The 20,911-nt window shown below is 52.5% G+C and overlaps 1 protein-coding gene across 3 annotated transcripts in view; it reads left to right on the top strand.

The window, feature by feature from the left end:
• The window catches only part of MATN2 (matrilin 2), a 191,894-nt gene that overhangs the window by 148,465 nt on the left and 22,518 nt on the right, over window positions 1-20,911 (top strand). For all 3 annotated transcript variants that reach the window (XM_045284889.1, XM_030886313.2, XM_004697704.2), the window contains 2 exons: window positions 4,981-5,103; window positions 5,301-5,423. In XM_045284889.1, coding sequence (XP_045140824.1) covers window positions 4,981-5,103; window positions 5,301-5,423 — 246 coding nt within the window. The remainder of the gene's footprint in view (window positions 1-4,980; window positions 5,104-5,300; window positions 5,424-20,911) is intronic.

Here is a 20,911-nt window from a genome sequence, read left to right as displayed (position 1 = left end):
TCATGATCCATAAAGCGGGTTATAAGTACTGTGGGCTTCCTACTGAGGTGTGAACAGTTACCCACTGGACAAAAAGGATGGCAGTTGAAGGCCAGCCAGAAGCGCCTTGGAAGACAGACCTGGTGATCTGCTGCTAATCAGTCACAGCGTGAAGTCCCTCTGGTACTGCTAGAGCAGTGCACAAGGGGTGCCACAAGTCAGGTGTCAACCAACAACAACACTCCCACCTCCTAAGTTGAGTTGTGAAGACCAAAAGTGTCCGTGCCTATGGGACACTGAGAACGCAGTGCTGTCAAGCCAACTACATACGCTCAGCAAATATTAACTACCACCAGAAAGACACGGCTTTCTCCTCCCTACAGAGTTTGACAGCCTCCACTGAATTATACACGTAGAAGTTGTGGAATTGGAGAACATTTTGTTTGTGTATGTTTGCCACAATTAGTGTGTTAGTCTGGGTAGACTAGAGAAACAAATTCATAGACACTCTTAGATGTATAAGAAAGAGCTTTTTTTTTTTTTAAAGAGCTTTATATATAAGGGCAATTGTATATTGAGAAAATATGTCAGTCCAGTCCAGATCAAGTCCAGAAGTCTGATATTAGCCTATATGTCCTATACCAATCTATTATAAAGTCCTCTTCAGACTCATGAAACACATGCAATGATGCTGAATGCAGGAAGATCACAGGCCAGTGGATGCAGGCTTGTGGATCCAGTGGCGGTGTGAGCATCTCAGCGCTGGCAGGGGTCTTCACATGGATCCTACAGTTCCAGGGGTCTAGCGTAGTTCCATGTGTCTTGTCAACAGGAATGTCTCACAGGGAGTGAGTATGTGTCCTGCCTCCAGCAAGCCATTTCTCTCCTTAGCACCTCCAAATGAGGTCATCAAGCTGTGACCTGACTGACAGGCTAAACTCCACCCCTTCACGCATAAGAGTCTCAAATTGACAACAGATTATGTAACGACCACAATTAGAAAAAGAAAATGACACAAATAACAATGAGTGCAAGGAAGAAGAAAATGGTCTAGAATTGAATGTGGTGAGAATTATATAACTCTTGATGTGATCGAATTATTGAATTCATGGAGATTAAGTGCTAAGAAAGCGGTTTAAAACAAAACAAAAAAAGAATTACAGTCTCAGAAACCCACAGGGGCAGTTCTGCACTGTCCTATAGCTCTGACATGGAATTAATCCCATGGCAGTGAGTTTTATTCTTACTATTGTTATATTCTTAGTTGCCATTAAGAGCATTGGCTGGGAACCAGAGCTGGATTCAAAGCCAAGCTCTACCTCATCTCCTGGGCAAGTTAGTTAATTTCTCCCAGACTTGATTTCCTCTCTTCAATGGTAAATACAGCGAATACCACTCGTGATCCTGAAGGGTTAAGGAGAATCATGGGGCCATTTGACTCTGTGGGCCTAGCACAAGGTACGCACAGTCAATGGTAGTCATTCACAATTAGCATGGCGCCGTGAGAGTGACCAGTGCCTGGCCTTGTGTCACCCCACATTGGCACAGAACAGAAGGGACAGACCCTGAGCTGGTCTGAGGGCAGAGCGGAGAAACTCAGGTGCTTTTCTCCCATTTCCTTGTGTGAGAGCCACAACAAAGCCCCATTTCATGGTCAGTGCCTGGAAGCTGGCAGGCTTGCCCAGCTGGACGGCTCTGTCCTTCAGATGAGGCACAGGCTCCTCTGGCCAGGCCAGCAGGCTGGGAGCCCACCAACACTGCGGTGGCTCCCTGTGGCCCCGGTGACAGAAAAAACGTAGGAAGGGCCCTCTCTGTGGCATGCACCCAGCAAGCCGCACGTACATCTGTTCCAGCTTTGGAGACAGAGAGATTGTGAGCGAGAACAGTGCAGCTGTTGAGCATTTGGGCCCAAACCCTCCAGGAGGGGACGCTTCCCACTGGATGAAGTGTGAGGGTCAGAGGGGTCGTCGGGAAAGCCTGTCTCCCTTCTGCCTTCCAGTGCCTCGGCAAGGCTTCCTAGGGGCCTGATCTTGGAGGCTCAAGGGCTTCTGAACCAGAAGGTGGGTGCAAAAGTCAGTACCCCGCTGAGGCCTGTGCAAAGCTGGTGAGAACAGAGGGTCTTGCATGCAGGGAGGACACACCCTGCTGAAGACGGATCTGTGGGGATCCTAGCTTCTTTCCAGATTACGGGACCTTCCTGCAGGAGCTGGGGCAGGCTGGGTGTGGCCTGACTGAGCCCACTTAGACCGTGGGTGGGGGACAGGGGGAGGGGTGCATGGCCTGCCCTCCCTTCTTGAGGGAGCATAGGCATGCTCAGAGCCAGGGCCAGAGGACACCAGGGTGTCCTGTCTCTCCGGGACACTCTCATAGGAAAGATTCTCTGGTGGATGATGACCCCTGGCGACCCCGTGTGTGTCAGAGTAGAACTGGGCTCCACAGGGTTTCCCAGGGCTAGTTTTTTGGAAGTAGATCTACAGGCATTTCTTTGAAGGCACCTCTGTGGGGACTCAAGCCTTCAACCTCTCGGTGAGAGCCAAACACGTCAACCTTTAACCACCCAGGGATGCTAGTCAGCTAAGAAAGTACGAGGGGATTCCGAAACAGCAGGGCGGGAGGGGGAGGGGACGGGGAGGTTTATTATTTCTGAACTCTATTTTCCCATGAACTTATTGAAGGGACTTCATCTACACCAAGCCATTTCTATCAAATATCCCCCAGAAGAATGTCAGGATTCTCTGCTCCCCCTCAGGGGCTCAGGAAGCCCGTGGCTATAATCAAAGCAAGTTCTGACCAGGTCTGTGAGGCCTCTCCACAGGCTAACTCCTTTGGTCCTCAGTTGTCCTCTGTCCTCCAGGGCCGCTGCATTCTGACCCCTGGAGGAAGATGGGGTGTGGAGGCATGGAGCGATTAAGTGACTTTCCCCAGCGTCGAGAGGCTGTGGTGGGCCAAGGGAGACATCAGCATCTAGCTCGTGCAAGGATTTCTTGCAAGTGCGTGCAGTGGAAAGTTCCAGAAGGCAGCAATGCTAAGCCCAAGCCCTGAGGGCGTGAAAAGACCCGCTCGCTCTGCACAAGGCCTCCCGTGTCCCTCCAGTCCCTGTGGGCCCAGTTTCTCCATCCAGGAAAGCTGGGCAGTGGCCTGCTGGGCTACCTGGGCACTGCTCACCACTGCTGGGTGGCCTTCTGGTGCTGGCCTTGGCCACACATGCAGACCAGAGCTCTGAAATTAGGGGTCCTGGTTTTGGGAAAAGGAAGAAAGAAAGGTGGGGGGGGAGTACTTCTTTCATTTTCAAACAGAAAAGAGTTCTTCTTATTCAGCTAGTGTTTCATTCAGTAACACTAACAATGATTAAGTAGTTACTATGGGCCAGGGACCGTGTTGAGGGCTTCCCCTGTGTCCACTCATGGAATCCTCTCCACATTCCTATAAGAAAGCAATCCTTACCATTCCCAGTCCTCCAGTCCAGAAACGACTGGCCCACCGCTCTCCTGCCTAGGAAATGGGGGAGATGGAATCTGTGCCCAAGTCCTCTGATGCTCTGACTTCAGGGGGGCCCAGAGGCCCTAGGAAGAAAGGCCTGGTGTTCGACTTCACAAAAATCAGCCAGAGTCCCACTCTGACACACGGGGGTTCGTCACGAGTCAGAGTTGACTCACCGGCAGTCGTTTCTGTTTGTTCGTTTGGTGTCTGAACCTCCTTTGCCAAGCGCTACTCTTACCAGCTGTGTGGCGCTGGGCAAGCAGGGTGACCCCTCTGAGCCCGTTGTTTCCCTGTGAAATGGAAATGACACCTAGGTGGGAGTGCTGATGGGACCACAGAGCAGGGCTGCCAAGACCACATGGGGCGAGTGGCGCTCCTGCCGTCAGCGCTACAGGCTCAGCCCCCAGTGCTTGGGGCTGGAGATCTCTACTCGGCAAACAGAAAGGAACAAAAACAAACAAGCTCAATTTTCCAGAGATCCCAGCAGTGCAGGAGGGAAGGCAGCCTTTCCTAGGACTCCTCTGGAGGCCAAACCAACCTCCTGACGTTGAATCAATTCCAACTCACAGCAACCCTGGAGGGCAGAGAAGAGAATTGCCGGTTGAGGTTTCCAGGCCTGGGGATCTTTGTGCGGAAGCAGGCTGCCGGCCCCCTCTTGCTCCCGGGGAGCAGCCTGGGGGACAGTTGGCAGCTGAGCGCTTAACCACTGTGCCTGCAGAGCTCCTGTTTGGATGCCAGCGGAGTGAAGTAGTCCATGAGGGGCCTCCTGCCGGGTTTGCTTTGTTGAAGCTCTGGGAGCCCTCCCAGTGACTCAAGCCTCTGCTCTCCTCTACTCAGCCACAGGCTGCTGTAAGAAAACCAGGGTAAGCACAGGCCAGCGCGTGCTTGCTTACTAATCAGCCGGGAATGGTTCCACATGGGTCTCACATGATGTATTGAGCAGTTCCAACTGGGTTTCACCAGGTCGTGTGAAATTGTTCCCGGTAGATTAGTAAATAAGCACACGCCAGCCCGTGCTTACCTGGCTTGCTGGTCAGGGACTGGAGATCTGAAAAGAGGCTTTGATTCTGTAGGGGGGTGTCAGGGGGGTGGGAGGAAGACGGAGGAGGTCAGCCAGACTTAAAAGCAGAACCTCGCAGAGGTGAAAACCTGTGAAGTTGCTCACCACGCATTGCTAAGGAAGCACAGGTCAACACGTGCTTACTTTGTTTCTTGGGTAGTCAGACACTGATGCGAATCCTAGGGAGGACCGTTGGGCAAGACCATGAGGCAGAACGGCCATGGGGCTGAGTGCTTTGTGTGCCGGTGCTGGAAGTTAGGTGGTGTGCGGGGCTGCAAGATGCCAGGTTCGTGGGTTCAAGCCCACCAGCTGATCCCGGGGAGAAAGATGAGGCAGCCTTGGACACCCTAGGAGTCGGAGTGGACTTCAGGGCCATGGGGTTGGTTTTGTCGGTGAGTTTGCCTGTCTGTGTATCAGGTGGGCCTCAGGTCCTTTTTGTTTTCTTGTCCGTGACTGGACAGGGGTGGATCACTGCGCACAGAGCGACCACGGCTGCGAGCAGCTGTGTCTCAACACGGATGAGTCCTTCGTCTGCCAGTGCTCCGAAGGCTTCCTCATCAACGAGGACCTCAAGACCTGCACCCGTGAGTCCATCGCCCGCCTCTCTGGAAGCAAACCCCTGTCCTTGGGACGGCGGTGGGGGTGCTCGTGGGGCTGCACGGGCTCCAAGGTGGCTGGGGGCCAGCGTGGCGGCCTTGTCACCCCATCGCCTGGAGCCCCGTGCCTCGCCGGCGAAGGCTGCCCTGTGGGCTGGGCCCTAACTTGCTGTGTGGCTTTGCAGGGGTGGATTACTGCTTGCTGAGCGACCATGGCTGTGAATATTCCTGCGTCAGCACCGACACGTCCTTTGCCTGCCAGTGTCCTGAGGGGCATGTGCTCCGAGGCGACGGGAAAACCTGTGAGAGTGAGTGTCCTTCACGTGGGGTGCTGTGGGGGTGGGAGTCCGGGGACTTGGGCCCTGATGGCTGCTCTCTCAACCCCCACCCCCAGAAACCTTTACTCCATTTCCCCATTTCTCAGGCTGCCATTCCGACCCTGGACAGAGCCGTGATGCTTACTTAGCTCTTGCTGCTCTACCACCAAACTAATCCAAACTCTGCCCAGCCCACTGCCATCGAACCGATGCCCACGCTACAGGGCAGAGTAGAACTGTCCGTAAGGTCTCCAATGCTGTCAGCTTTACTGGGAGAGGCCCTGGGGGCATCCTGGTTATGAGTTGGGCCGCTAACTTCAAAGTCAGCAAAGCCACCAGCCTTGGCAGAAAGACCAGGCTTTTTACAGCCTGCAGAACCCACGAGGGCGGTGCTACTCTGTCCTGTAGGGTCACAGTGAGTCAGAATCAACTCGGTGGCAGATGAGGAGGCAGGCCGTGGGGTTTTCTGGGTCTGTGTTTCCTGCAGCTGGCCCCAACTCCTGACTCCACTACTGAAAACTGCTCCCAGGCCTCCCTCTCTCCTTTTCTTGAGAGCGCCGTGTGTGCTGCCCCACACTCTTGTTTCCAATCGAACCAAGATAAAGAGTCACAAAAAAGCCCTGGCAGCTCAAGCAGTTAAACACTTGGTTGGTAAGCAAACAGATGGTCATTCCCACTCACCCAGCAGTTCCCAGGGGGACAATGCCTTGGCAGCCTGCTGCCGTAAAGACACAGGCTGTGCGCTGAAAACCACTGGGAGGCACCTGTCAACCGCATTTCCTGCCCACTGCACGCTGTGCTAAGCGCTCCCCATGCCTGGTCACATCAGTGGGATTCCCATCTGACAGCTGAAGAAGCTACAGCCCTGGTCATGTAAAGCGCCTGCCAGTTTATAAGAGGTGGGCTCAGACTCAGGCTGGGAGAATGCAGGGCTCCGGGGAACGCCTTTGCCCTTCCTTCCAGCCCCTGACCCTCCGGTAGCAGATGAGGAGGCAGGCCGTGGGGTTTTCTGGGTCTGTGTTTCCTGCAGCTGGCCTCAGCTCCTGACTCCACTACTGAAAACTGCTCCCAGGCCTCCCTCTCTCCTTTTCTTGAGAACGCTGTGTGTGCTGCCCCACACTCTTGTTTCCAATCGAACCAAGATAAAGAGTCACAAAAAAGCCCCAAAATAGTCATTCTGAGAGATAAGTTCATAGATGAAAGAAAAGGGCTCTCTTTGACCTTCCCCATCCTACTGGCCCTTCTGGTTCTAATGATACCACTGTGGCCACAACTGAACTAGCCACCATTGCATGGTGTCCATTCGCGTAGCAGGTGAGCTGACCGAATAGCCGGCTGGGTGTGCGCCTCCCTAACTAGGAGCCTGTGAGGAAATGCCTTCTCAATTTGAGATGGGAGCCTGGAATCGTGGCCAACGGGTTGTCCACTTTCTGGCTTGCTTGTGGTCCTGCCAGCCGCCTACAGAACTCTGCAGAGACCAGCCCAGAGGGCAGATCTGGGCACCAGGTTCAGCAGAGAGCGTGGGGGTGCTGAATCGCTTCTTCATTTGACTGCAGGCCCAAGCCAGGTGCACGCGTTACTCCGATGGTGGTGGGTTTGTTCGCGCTCTTAGGTCATGCCTGCTCTCCCACCCTCCTGCCCGGCTTTGCTGCTGCGGCGCATCAAGAACTGACCTCCTGAGACGGCAGCATGACTTCTGAGACTCTCGGAGGCCCTTCCAAACAAACAGCAGCTCCCTCTCCTTACACAGAGCCCCTGTGTGGTTCAAGTGCTCACTGAAAGGCTGGGAGGAGGAGCCTTGTGAGAAAGGCCCTGCAGTCTAATCCTAAAAGCTCAGCCTTCGAGCACCCTGGGGAGCACCATTCTCGGGGGTCCCCATGCGTCAGAATCAACTTGTTGACAACTAGTTCAGTCCGCAAAGAGCCCTGGGGGCACAGTGATGAAGTCCTCGCTGCTAACCGGAATCTCTCGAGCTGGAATCCACCAGCTGGGCTGCGGGAGACAGATGTGGCCGCGTGCTCTGTGAAGATGACAGCCCTGAAACCCGACGGGTAGTTCTGCCCTGGTGCATCACTCTGAGTCTCGTCAGTGGACTCCGTGTCCGTGGACTTAGTATGCTTGTCGTTCCACTGGCCTCCCTGCACAGGCCTCTCATGGCCTGCTAAGTAGCTGTACACCTGGATTATGCCGCAGCCGGTGCCTAGGGCCCCCCTCCTCTAGTTTCTCGGGTACAGTGTGTTTGGAACTAATGGTGCAGTGACATCAGCCGTCTGTGTAAACCTCCAGCAGTGCGGTGATGATATACCCCTATTTATGCACGGTGCTGTTTCTGTGAGCATTTGCGAGATAGTCAGATGGGTTCACTTATCCTGGGGAAGGACCTTGTACAGACCCGTTTTCCTCACCTCATAGGTGCTGAGTTCTCCCGCAAACAAAGGACATTCTGTCTGCCCCAGAGGGCCTCGGTGTGGCTGCCGGTCCTGTAATAATAAGCTAGGTTTTCAGTCCAGCCGCAGGGTTGGGGTGTATCCTCCTCTACTCTGGGCCAGCTGAGAGAGAGCCAGCTGACATGACTTCACCTTCTTTATGAGGCCTGCTGGCCACATGGAGGTGGGGAGCCTGCGGGAACAGTCAGGGCTGGCTTAGCAAATAGGGATTCCTTGGCCCTCCACCAAGGCAGCTGGCAGCAGGGGACCCTGAAGCATAGAGGCCAGGACTTGATTCCCAGGGCCTTGAAACCCCCAGGGATCCGCAGACACCATGCTCCCCTTAAGCTCTGGAGTGAAGATGTTCTTTCTTCCTCTAAGCCTGCTGTGGAACCCCAGGCCTCCCCTCCTGATGGGACTTCTCAGCCCCCTAGGGGTAACCCCACCTGTGGCTGGGACTGGCCAGACTTTCTCTGGGAGGCCTTCCTCGCCTCGGGCAAGTAGATGCAAAGACCGGGGGCTATGCAGGGGGACGGAATAGACTCTTCCACAAGCCTCCCCTGCTCACACTCCTGGAAATTCCCCCGCAAAGACCTGGGGCAAGTGCAGCCCAGCATCAAGAATGGCCCCACGGTTGGCGCATGTGGGACATAGCCCCACATAGACTCCACTGGCCCTGGAGTTCCTGGGTTTCATCTGAGTCTCAGTTGCCCGGCTTGGCCCACAGGAAGCCCACAACAAAGGTGAATGGTAGAGGCCATTGCTTTCAACACGTGGCACCTAGCACAGGGCCCCCTCCCTGCCTCCAACACCTTTCGTGGCTCCCGCTGCCCGCCCAGGTCAGTTTCCCGAGCTCAGTCCTGGGCTCCTGGGTTTGACGGTGTAGAGACCCTCCTACACCTCTTTAGCTTCACCCCAGACCTGTTCCTGCCCTTCGCCAAAGCGGCCAAAGCGGCTGTTCTCCTCTGTCCGTTTCCCAGGGCTACTGAAGCCAAATACCACAAACTGGGAGGCTGGTCACAACAGAAACGTGTGGCCTCGAAGTTCTGGTGGCTACAAGTCTGCATCCAGGGTGTCAGCAGGGCCGTATTCCCTCCAAATGCTCTCGAAGACGGCCTTTCTTTTGTCCCAGCTTTGGGTACCCTGGGCTTGTAGGAGCATTTTCACGTGGCCCTCATTTCCTCTGTGTGTATTTGTTCTCCTCTTTTATAAGAAGAGAAGATTGGATTGGATTAGGACTCTCCCTATTCTGGTTAGTCCTTACATCCACAAATACCAGGGGTGTAGGCTTCAACATAATTTGGACACAGGGCTCCCGTGGTGTTGTGGTTATGGGCTGGGCTGCAGTTCGAAACCATCAGCCACTCCTCAGAAGAAAGGCGAGGCTTTCCGCTCCTGTAAAAAGTGCCAATCTCGGAAACCCACCCAGGCATCTCTGCTCTGCCCTGTAGGTCTGCCTTGAGTCAGAAAAGACTCAATGGCAGTGGTCTGAGAATGCACGTGAGGCAGGGCCGGCGGGGGACACAGTTTAGTCCATACCACTCTCTGAGAGGCCCTGTATCTGCCAGCCGGTCACACCTCCACTTAAGACAGCCTGCCAGACAGCGGAACCCCAGCCCTCCCTTCCTGATGTGACTCCTCTCCTCAGCCCCCTGTGTCAGGCTCCAAGGATCAGCGTGGCCGAGCAGAGAGAGTGCTGAGCTGGGAGCCTGGTGACTGAGTTGAAGTCTGGATACTTCCAGACTTGCCCCCCGGGCAGGGCAACTGCCTCCCTCTCAAGGGCGCTGTGTGACACTAGGAGAGAATGTCACCATGGTGCTTCGTCGTGAACTTGGACCGAAAGTGAAGCAGCAGAGGTTCAGCACCGGATCCTCCCCTTCCACGCAGGAGACCCCGAGAGACCCCATACGCACCCACAACCCCTCCCTTGCTGGGTTCCAGTGGAGCTTCCAGACTTGAGCAGACTAGGAAGAAAGGCCTGGTGATCTACTTCCAGAAATCAATCCCCAGAAACCCTGTGGCCTACAACGGTCTGCTCATCATGGGAGGGCATAGGGCTGATCCCCTTGCAGCCTTCCCTCGCCACCCTTAGTCCGAAGAGAAGACACGTGCCTGGGCTCCCGAGTGGAGACTGTTTCCCTGAGAGGGGCTAGAGACAGGAGGTCCTCAGGACACTGAGACGGGAACCCCAAGAGCCCTGACAAGGGGCTGCCCCAAGTTGTAGGATTCCAGCTGGGGACACTCCTCGGGGGCTACCCGGCAGGCCTTGGTGAAGGCCTGATGGGGCTGAGCAAGCCTCAGAGAGTGAGGGGGGCCGGCAGCCTTCCCCCCTGGCATTCACGCTATAGACTCGGCGGAACACAAGGAAGCTTCTAGCCTTCCTTTTGTGAGAAACACACTCAGGGAGGAAACGAATGTCCCAAGTGTCCCTGGGAGGCAGGGGCCGAGCCAGGTCCAGAGCCAGGGCCTGCTGAGTCCAGGGTCTCTTCTCCAGCTTGGGCTGCCCCCGAAGGGTCCGCATCGCTGTCCAGCTGCGGCTTGGCTGATCCGAGAAGCCTCACAGGGAGACAACCAACAGCTGGCTGCTCATTGTCCTGCCAACTAGGCTAGTCGGGAAATGGTGTCAACCTCCTCATTCAGCCTTGGGTCACCCTCTTGGCAGGCGACCTCGGTGGCTTTCCCCCTCTGAGGCCACTCCACCCCTTCAGAGCCTCAGACACAGGAGTGCTGGGTGACACCAGGGCCAGGGCAGGGGTCTCCAGAACTCGCCACTCCAGGATCCGAGTCAGCACAGACGGGCAGGACCTCCCCAGGTCTGGGGTCCGGGTGTGATGAGCCATTCATGCCTATGCGTCCTGATGACATATCACCGACACACACCCCCCCATTCACTTGGGGGGTTAATAACGTGGGGGGGGGGGTCGCAGAAAGTGTGCGGGGAAAATTCCAGTCTTTCCCAATCCCAGTTTTCCACGCGCTTTTTGAAAGCCCTGGCATGTGCCTCCTTCGGTGAGAGGACCGCCTGCTGCTTGAAGGGGGGGGGGCAATGTTTTCTTCGTGCCTCGAAATTCCTCACGGCCCCTTCCACCCAAGTCATGTCAGTGTGGTCTCTCCTTGGCCCCGCCTATTTCCTCTTGCCTCCAGATCTGATCCCAGGTGCACCTTCCGGAAAGGAGCCCTGGGGCACGGTGGGGTTAGGGGGTCTGCCAATAACTACGAGGCCAGCCGGTGAGCTCACCAGCCGCTCCCAGCCAAAGACAGGGGTGGGGGGCAAGGATGAAGAGCACCCCAGGCAGCTGAACTGCTGGGGCAAGCCCAGGGCCAGAGTTGGCGGCAGGAAGCCTCGTGCATTGAGTGTGACGTTTGGCAGGGAGACAGGAGGGGCCTGCAGAAGCAGACAGGACAGGTCACCTGCAGACAGGTCACACTAAACTCTGTGGGGCCCAGCCTCACCTGAGGAGTTTCAGTTGGCCTTCTGAGACACCAGCAGGTTGTCTGAGCAGACCGCCGAGCTGCGGTGAATGGCGGATATGTCACAGAGCCTGCGGAGGTGACAGATCCGCCCCAGGACACCTGAGCTAATTCACCTTGACAGGCAAAGGGGGCCTTGAAAAGTCACGTCCGCTTTCTCACCATTGGTGCCCTTTACTCTAAAATGAAGGAGGCTGGCCCAGTGGATTGCCCCCGAATAAGCATAGCTCCTGGAGCAGAGTAAACGCGCAGTGAACACTTGCTGAGTAAATGAACTCCTCACTGGGGTGCCCACCGCTCCTCCCCCAGGCCAAAGGCACCCCAAAGGTGCAAATCAGGGCTGGAGGCTCTCTTTGCCTGCTAGGGAGCATGGGGCTCTGTCCTAGGGGGGCCTCACCTTGGCTCTCAGGAACAGCTGGTACCAGGCTGGTGTTCAGCCAGGGCTAGAGAGAAAGCCGGCCGGCCCGTGGTCCAGAATCTCACTGTGGCGTGCTCCTGGTGTTCTCTGAGGGACTGCTGTGCTTCTTTGGTTGATGCGTGGCCACAAGGTCCAGGACATGCAGAAACGGGACTGTTCGGTTGAACCGATGTGCAAGGCGGAGGTGTGAGGGAGCCAGCTGCCGCCATCCTCCGAGGCTTCTCACTGAAAACACCCTCACACCCTGGGAGGTGGATCGAAGTACCCTCAGGGTTTGGAGCAGGAAATGCTTGGGTGCACTCACCAGGTCTTTCACGGGGAGGTGGTGTTATTCCAGGGGGGTGGATACAGGGCAGAGGGTCAACCCCAGGCCCAAATGCAAACCATCACATGTGAAAACTACCGTGCCATGTGCCATATTCACGTGCTCTGAGGCCCCGTGGTGGGGAGGTCAGGAGGACTTCTGGAGGGAGATACCAGGAGGGTGTCATGTGTGGAGGGAGAGGTGCAGGAAGAGTAAGGGTTAACTCAGGGGAGGAAGCCGCTGGGGGTAGGAGCCTTCCAGGGCCAGGAAGCAGCTGGTGAGAGGACTCCTGGCTCCTGACAGCAGGTACTCTGAGGCGAGGCTGATGAGGCTCGAAGGCCTGGCTTGGGAGCCTTGCCAAGGATTGTGTTTCTTATGGAGAGCCTCAGGAAACCAGAGAGGATTTCAGGCAGCGGGACGGAGGGAGGGACGTGAGCAGCTGTGCTTTGGGGAAGGAGGATTCAGGCCTCAGCAGGGAGGCCAGATGGGAGGACGTCAAAGTGGCTGTGTGGAGACCAGTCAGTAGCTGATGCCGCAGCCGGAGAGAGATGGCGGCCTTTGGCGCAGGGTGGTGGAGGCGCAGACGCATCTGGGCATTGGAGAAGCCTCATAGCATAAGGTCTGCGTCTACTGCCAGGGCCTCACTGCTGGTGCTTCGTCAAAACCATCTGTGGGATTTTTTTTTAATCCGAAGGCCCTGCAGCACCCCAAGGCCCCTAATTAGAAAGAAATGAAGCGACCATCCTACTTTGTTGGTGAAAGCATAGATGGATATATCCCTTTAAAAGACCATTTTGAAATCTTTCAAAACTCTAACCTCCCTGCCATGGGGTCGACACAGACCCATAGCAACCCTACAGGACGGGGTAGAACTGCCCCTGTGGGTTTCTGAGACTGTCACTCCATGGGTCTTTCTCCCTCCCTCAGAGGGGCTGGTGGCTTCGAACTGCTGACCTTGTGGTTAGCCGCCTAACTGGTAACCACTGCACCACAAGGGTTTCTTTTCAATCTCGGTCAGCTTTTAAACATTTAGGCAATTCCACTTCTAGATGTTTGTCCTTTAGGTTCGCGTTCCTATTATCTACAAAACCAATAGGCGCACAGATTATTGGTTACAATAAAATATCTTTATTAGCCAAACACTAGAAACTGCGTAATGTCCATTAAATAAGACAGAAGTTGAATGAATTATGATACAGCCTTCAAAGACCATGATGTATGTTGTCAGGGGTGAGAGAGACGCTTAGTTGCAACAATAAATCCTTTTTCTCCAATAAGAATATATTTTTGTTTAAGTTTTGTTTTTAGAATAGGTCAAAGGTCTAATGTTCCAAGTCAAAACCAGAAGTCTTACTTTACATCCCACTTCCTAACTCCACCTGGTCCTGTAGGGAACGCTTGTGGTAGCCGACCTCCAACGTGGCGCCCAGGGACCCCGTCTTCTGGCTGCCGCAGTCCCCCCCTGCACAGTTGGTCCGTATGACCAATAGCACATGACAAGAGGCTTCGAAGGTCACTTCACAGATTGAGTGACAAAGGACAACTGCAGGATTTGTCTGCAAGGCTCTCTTTGCTTGCTTGTACTTTCTCCCTCCTTTCTTTTAAGACAATTTTTATGAATCATTTTATTGAGGGGCTCTTACAAATCTTATAACCATCCATCATTCAATGGTATTAAGCACATGTGTACATATGGTGCTATCAAATTTCCAAAACATTGTCTTTCTACTTGAACCCTTGGTATCAGCTCTTCCTTTTCCTCCTTCCTCCCCACTTCCCTCGTGCCCTTGTGAATCCTTGATCAATCGTATATTATTATTGTTATTTCATGTCTTGTACAGTCCGTTGTCTTCCTTCACCCACGTTTCTGTTATTGTCCCCCTGGAGGCAGGGTGTACTAGATATCCAACCTTGTGATGGGTTTCTCTTTCAACCCCCCCACCCCTCCCCCACCCCCCGTCCCGACCATCCCCCTGCCCCCATGATATCGCTACTCCCACTACTGTTCCTGAGGGTTTCTCTGTCCTGAGTTCCATGTGTCAAGAGTTCTTGCCTGTACCAATGTGTCTTCTCTGATCCAGCCAGATTGTAAGGTAGAACTGGGTCATGGTAGTGTGTGTGTGGAGGGGAGGCATTCGGGAACTAGGGGAATGATGTGTGTTTTGTCGGTGCTACACTGCGCCCTGGTTGAATCGTCCCTTCCTTGTAACACTTCAGTGGAGTAAAGACCCAAAGCCCATCTGTAAACAATTGGACATCCCCTCGTGTCTTTCTTGGGTCTCTGCCTTTGGGGAAATCAGATGTCAGACTCTGAGCAGTCCTCTGGAGAAGCTCTTGTGATGAGGAACTGAAGCTTCTAGCCTATCACTGATAAATACAGGTGTGGCCTTGGAAGCAGATTCTTCAGTTCCATTTGAGCCCCAGCTCACAGCTAACTGCGGCCTCATGAGAGACCTGGATCCAGACCACACATCTCAGCCACTCCCTCACTCCATACCTTCAGACACCATGTGGGACCTTGAATACTTGTTTTAGGCTGCTAGATTTGAGGAAACATTTAAGATCTAGAGGAAAGTTATAAGCAAGAGGTAGCCATTTTTTCCTTTTTTAAATCATTTTATTGGGGGTTCATACAACTCTTAGTACAATCCATACATACATCCATTGTGTCAAGCACATTTGTACATTTGTTGCCAACATCATTCTCAAAACATTTGCTTTCTACTTGAGCCCTGGCATCAGCTCCTTATTTTTCCCCCTCCCACACCCCCGCTATGGACCCTTGATAATTTATAAAGTATTATTATTTTGTCATATCTTACACTGTCCGATCTCTCCCTTCACCCACTTTTCTGTTGTCTGTCCCCCAGGGAGGGGCTTATATATAGATCATTCTATCCCACCTTCCCCTTCCCCTCCTGGTATCACTACTCTTATTATTGGTCCTGAGGGGTTTATCTGTCCTGAATTCCCTGTGTTTCCAGTTCCTATCTGTACCAGTGTACATCCTCTGGTCTAGCTGGATTTGTAAGGTAGAATTGGGATCATGATAGTGGGTGGGTGGGGGTGGGGAGGAAACATTTAAGATCTAGAGGAAAGTTATAAGTTTCATCATTGCTACACTGCACCCTGACTGGCTCATCTCCTTCCCGCAACCGTTCTGTAAGGGGATGTCCAGTTGCCCACAGATGGGCTTTGGGTCTCTACTCCACACGCCCCCTCATTCACAATGATATGATTTTTTGTTCTTTGATGCCTGATACCTGATCCCATCAACACCTCGTGATCACACAGGTTGGTGTGCTTCTTTCAGGTGGGCTTTGTTGCTTCTCAGCTAGATGGCCGCTTGTTTGTCTTCAAGCCTTTAATACCCCAGACGCTGTATGTATTGATAGCCGAGCACCATCATCTTTCTTTACCACATTTGCTTACGTACCTGCTTTTGTCTTCAGTGATCATGTCGGGAAGGTGAGCATTATAGAATACCAGTTTAATAGAACAAAGTATTCTTGCATTGAGGGAGTAATTGAATAGAGGCCCAATATCCATCTGCTTGTCTTTTCAGTGCTTCTCTCTGTGAATAAAAGCAAACACAAATGTTTCTTATTTTCTTCCCAGTCCTCTACACACACACACACACACTATATATATATATATATATACACACCTATACATACATACATGTATATATATGTATCCTGTTCTATGTACTCCTCTTTTTCTCAACACTATTTTCCCAACATTTCCTAGAGATGGCTTTATGTCATTACATAGAAAACATCTTCATTCGTTTTTACCGCTGCGTCATGTTCTATGGGGTGGAATATTCACTCACCCAGTCTCTTGCAGGACCTTTGGGCGTTGGCCAACTTTTTGCTATCTCACACAAGACAACAGTGAACCACTTGGGAGTGCACCCCTTCCCTACCCTAGGTGTGGGAGGGAATCAGGCATGCAGGAGCTGGGTCACAGGTACATTTCGTAACTTTTGCTAATGCAGCCAGATTCTCCTCCACGAGGAAAGGATGCTGGTTCCGTTTGTTTGAACGTGGTGTCATGTGCTTGCTTTGCCTTAAATAAACAAACTCTGCCGGCCATTCTAATGCTGAGGTCAAGAGCCCGGCACTGTTCTATCCAGCGACATCGGCGAGTGGGCTGGTTTCGGAGCTTGTAAATCTTTGTGAGAACAGGACGGCCTCATCCTTCTTCTTGGCAGGGCTGGTGGGCTGACCGCCAGCTCTGTGGTGAGCAGTCAACGCTTGCCTGACAGTGCCACCAGGGCGCCCCGTCTCTCTGAATCAGATCCTCTGACGGATCCTAAGGGTAAAGATTAAAAGTCAAAACTCTCCATTTGCTTTTAAAGCATGCGCATAATACAAATTCCAAAGCGATACTCCTTTGCCAGCTTACGAGAAGTCAGAACCTGGGCTGGCCGCTTCCAGGACGGCTACAGACAAGGCTGGAGACGTGGCTTGAGCCGAAGGAAAGGAGTAGCCATCAGCCAGATGCAGGCTCAGCGCTCAATGGCTGGCATGCCAGGGTGTCAGGGGCCCAGTGGAGTCTGTGTCCGGGAGACTACTTTCAATCACTCTTCAGAGGTGAATTCCTGAGGACAGAGCCTGTGGAGACTCCAGGCAGGGAGGCAGTGTGTTCCGAGAGGCTGATCAGGATCCTGGGTTGACTAGGGCAGCCAGAAAGAGTTCTCGCTATTGAATTGTCTTGGAGAGTGGGGTATTCTTGTTGTTCATTCACGGTGAGGGGAAGCACCCACCTCCTCAGCCAGCCATCAGGATCAAGAATCGTTCCGTTGTACTTTCCACTCTCACACTTCCTGGAGGGCTACCTGAAGCCGCGAGGAACCGTTCTGCATTAATGCGTCTAGGGTGTGTCTGGAGAAGTAGGCACTGCTCAGCAGGCTGGAGGCTCAGACAGCGCTGACTTTCCTGGATGCAGTTCTAATTTCAGTGAGCACAGCACTTTCCTGTTTTTCAAAGGTTTGGGCAGTGTTTAAGCCCAAAGGCTGAGAGGCAAAATGTCCTTTGAGTTTGAAAGCGTACTTTAGAATATTATAGCAATGCAGCATAATTGAAAAAAAAATTTTTTTTAACTTGGAATTTATTGTCGAATCATAGCATTGCCAGTTTGGTTCCCTCCCATATTAGCAGTTGGTCTTGGCAAGTCGTCATCTGTCCCAAAGCTTCGTTTCCCTAGCTGTTAATGACAGACTCCAACCAGCACTGCCCTAACTAAGCCCCCGGGTGGTTCTGAAGACGCTTCTGAAAAAATTAAAAATTTAAAAATGATGATGATGATGCCAAGATACTTTCAGGGGAAAAAGTTCAGCAAACTGGAAACAGATTTGTGCCTGATGATGAAAATGATTGTGTTACGAGGAGCCCTGGTGGCATCATGGTGGCGTGTTGAGCTGCGAGCCTCAAGAAAAATGACTGTGAGTTTGTCTAGTAACTTCAGTGCACAGACATCATCGTAGGAGTTCTACTCAGCCTCAAATGATGGGGTGATCGCTCCAAAATGTGTTGTTGTTGTGTGTTGCTGGGTACCACTGAGTCAGTTCTGGCCCACAGCGCCCCTGTGCTCAACAGGAGACACTGTGCAGTCCTGCGCCATCCTCACAGCTGTTCCTGGGCCTCAGCCCGTTTGAGAAAGTTAAGGTTCATTGTGCTAACCTGGCCGATAAACACATGTGGGGTTAACTGAAGGGAGGAGGAGTAAATGGCTCAGTGAGCCTCGGCTTTCTGGTTCTCGGTCTCTTGCTCTCTGATGGTCAGACCAGGGTGCGGCTGCCTTAGGCAGTTCCCTACTTCAGTTGGCAAAGCTCACTTCCTGGGAGACATCCCTGAGGAGAAGCCACATGGACCTACCCCGATGCAGCCCTGAGTGCTGGACCATCCCTGTGGAGACCCCTGCCAGCATTGAGAAGCTTACACACTCACTGATTTGGCTTTCCTTCTGCAGATTTAGGAGGACTTTGTGGATCAGTGTTGAACATATGGACTAATGTTGGACTTATGGGCTTGGACAGCACTGGGTTGGGGATGCTTTCTGAATGTACACTTACTCTTTATATAAAACTCTCTTATATACATATGAGTTTCAGTGGGGTTGTTTCTCTAGTTTACCCAGACTAACATACCGTTGTTGCAGCCTCCGTGCCAGTCCACCTCATGAGGACCTTCCTCTGTTTCACTGCCCCTCTCCTTTACCAAACATGATGCCCTCCCCAGGGACTGGTCTCTCCTGACAGCATGTCCAAAGTAGGTAAGACAAAGTCTCAGCATCTTTGCCTCCCAGGAGCACTCTGGCTGTACTTCTCCCAAGACAGGGTTGGTTTGCCCTTTTTAGCAGTCCATGGTACTCTCAATGCTCTGCTTCTCTAGCACCCTGATTCAAATGTGTCCATTCTTCTTTGGTCTTCCATGGCTGACTTTCACATGAAGAGGAGACACTTAAAAATATCTTGACTTGGGCCAGGTATACCTTAGTCCTCAAGGTAACATCCTTGCTTTTCAACACTCTAAAGGGGTCTGGTGCATCAGCTTTACCCAATGCAATGTGTTGTGTGATCTCTTGACTCCTTGACAAATTCAAAAGATTTCCCCCATCTATTATATTACCAATTGGTCCAGTTGTGGGAATTGTGGTCTTCCTCACATTGGGTTGGAATCCTTGATCTTCATCAGCAAGTGCTTCAAGTCCTCTTTGCATTCAGCAAGCAAGGTTGTTAATAAGTCTTCCATTGGCATGCTAAATTCTTCTTCATATAATCCACCTTCTCAGATTCTTTGTGTAGGATTCTTAGGAAAGTTCACTGCCTAGTTGTCCACTTGGCTTTTGCAGGTCTGTGAACCATCTGTCCCCACAGAGGCCACAGTAATGCTGTCAAAGATGGTGCTGTTCTAGTTGCTCAGCCTGACAGCCTCTGGGCCACCCACGACCCTTCTGCCATCCTATATCCAATGTACCCTTGTTTGTCGTTAGGTGCGCCTGAGTCTGTACCAACGCATCTCTACCCCATGCAACAGAATGGAGCACCGCCTGGTCCTGTGCTGTGTGTCTTTCTGTCTGAGCCCATTGTGGCAGCCCCCATGACAAGCCATCTTGTTGAGGGGCTTCCTCTTTTTCTCTGCCCCTCTGCTTGACCAAACATTAGTCTATTCGCAGATCTTATTTATCGGCTCTCACTTCAAAATGGAATCATAACCCGGGAGGCCTGGGTTGGCCTAACAGTTAGTTAACCAGCAGCTTCTGGGGAGAGAGAGCTGGTGAGGAGGAGGATCACCTAGGAGTCCCTACAGGGCAGTTCTGCTCCACCCACCGGGTCTCTGTGAGTCTGGGGCCTGACAAGCAGCAACCTTCAAAGCACAGTCGTAGTCTGACCCCTTCCCACCCCACTGGTCTGAGCCTGCAGAGTTCCTGCAGTAGGCTTCATACAACTTTGCACTGTCAGTCAGTACAGGGCAAATCTTTTCAACTAATTCTGATCCGATCATTCTGCTCCTCAGGACCCTCTGGTGGTGTCCCTTCCCATGCAGAGTGGCCCCTGCCTGGAATCCCTTCATAGTCTGGCCCTGCTGACCTCCCTGCCCTCTTCTCTTAGTTGCTCCAGCAATACTAGTGGTTCTCAACCTTCCTAATGCCGCGACCCTCTAATACAGTTGCTCATCTTGTGGTGACCCCCAACCATAAAATTATTTTCATTGCTACTTCATAACTGTAATTTTGCTACTGTTATGAATCAGGCGACCCCTGTGAAAGGGTCGTTCGACAACCCCCCAGGGGCCGTGACCCACAGATTGAGAACCACTGAGCTATACGATCTGCTTGCTTTTCTTGACACATGCTGAGTAAGTAGACTCCTACTTCTGAAGTTAGCAAACGCTGCTCCTTGAGGTGCCTGGAGTGACACAAATTGCTCACACTCACCTACTAACCTGAAAGGTTGGTGGTTGTAACCCGAGGAGCCGTGGAAGAAAGGGCTGGCGATCCGCTTCCATAAAGATTAAAGCGAAGAAAACCCTATGGAACTCGGTTCTCCTCGGTCTCACATGGGGTGGCCATGGGTCAGATTTGCTTCCTGGGCAATGGATTTGCTTTCAGCTCTTTGGTTCTGTTCCACTGGTAATGTGCACCTCCCAGACACCACACACTCCCTCCCTCAGTGTCTTCCGCCGCCGATGTATCTGGCTGGACAATGGGAATAATAAGCCCTCCCTCCGGACCTCTGTACCTCTTTATGGGCCTTTGTTTCCCCACCTGATGTTTCACGCTGCTTTGTCTTCCCCTCATTCAACCCCCTCCCAGAGATGTGAGCGTCACAAAAGCAAAACTTGTGTCCTCAGCCCTCTAGTTAAAACACCAGACTCACTACCATCGAGTGGATGCAGATTCTTTCCATTCATAGAGACCCTATAGGACAAGGTAGAACTCTCCTTGTGAATTTCCAAAACTGTAACTCTTTACTGGAGTAGAAAACCCTGTCTTTCCCCAGCAGGAGTGGCTGGTGGTTTTGAATCGCTAACCTTGAGGTTAGCAGCCCGAAGGGTAACCACGATGCCGCCAGCACTCGCTAGGGCCCTAGTTAGGGACTCAGTAAATAATTGTTGCCTTAAGAAATGAGAATGAATGAATGGATTGCCTAAGTATAAACACACACACACACACACACACACACACACACGCGCACGCACGCACACAGACAAAACTGATGAGCAGATCAGTTGATATTCTAGTTAACTGAAATCATTGATGTTGAATGTTTTTTCTAACAGGCTGTGTAGTTCTAGTTCTCCCTTTTAGACTGCCTATGTCTTTTGTAAACTTTTTCCCTGGGGGGCTGGCT

This window comes from Echinops telfairi, unplaced genomic scaffold, assembly GCF_000313985.2.
Source record: "Echinops telfairi isolate 266 unplaced genomic scaffold, ASM31398v2 ScPeMD7_1;HRSCAF=3_0, whole genome shotgun sequence".
Lineage (NCBI taxonomy): Eukaryota > Metazoa > Chordata > Mammalia > Afrosoricida > Tenrecidae > Echinops > Echinops telfairi.
The sequence above is the reverse complement of the archived record's forward strand: the minus strand, read 5'-3'. Positions and strand labels throughout refer to the sequence as shown.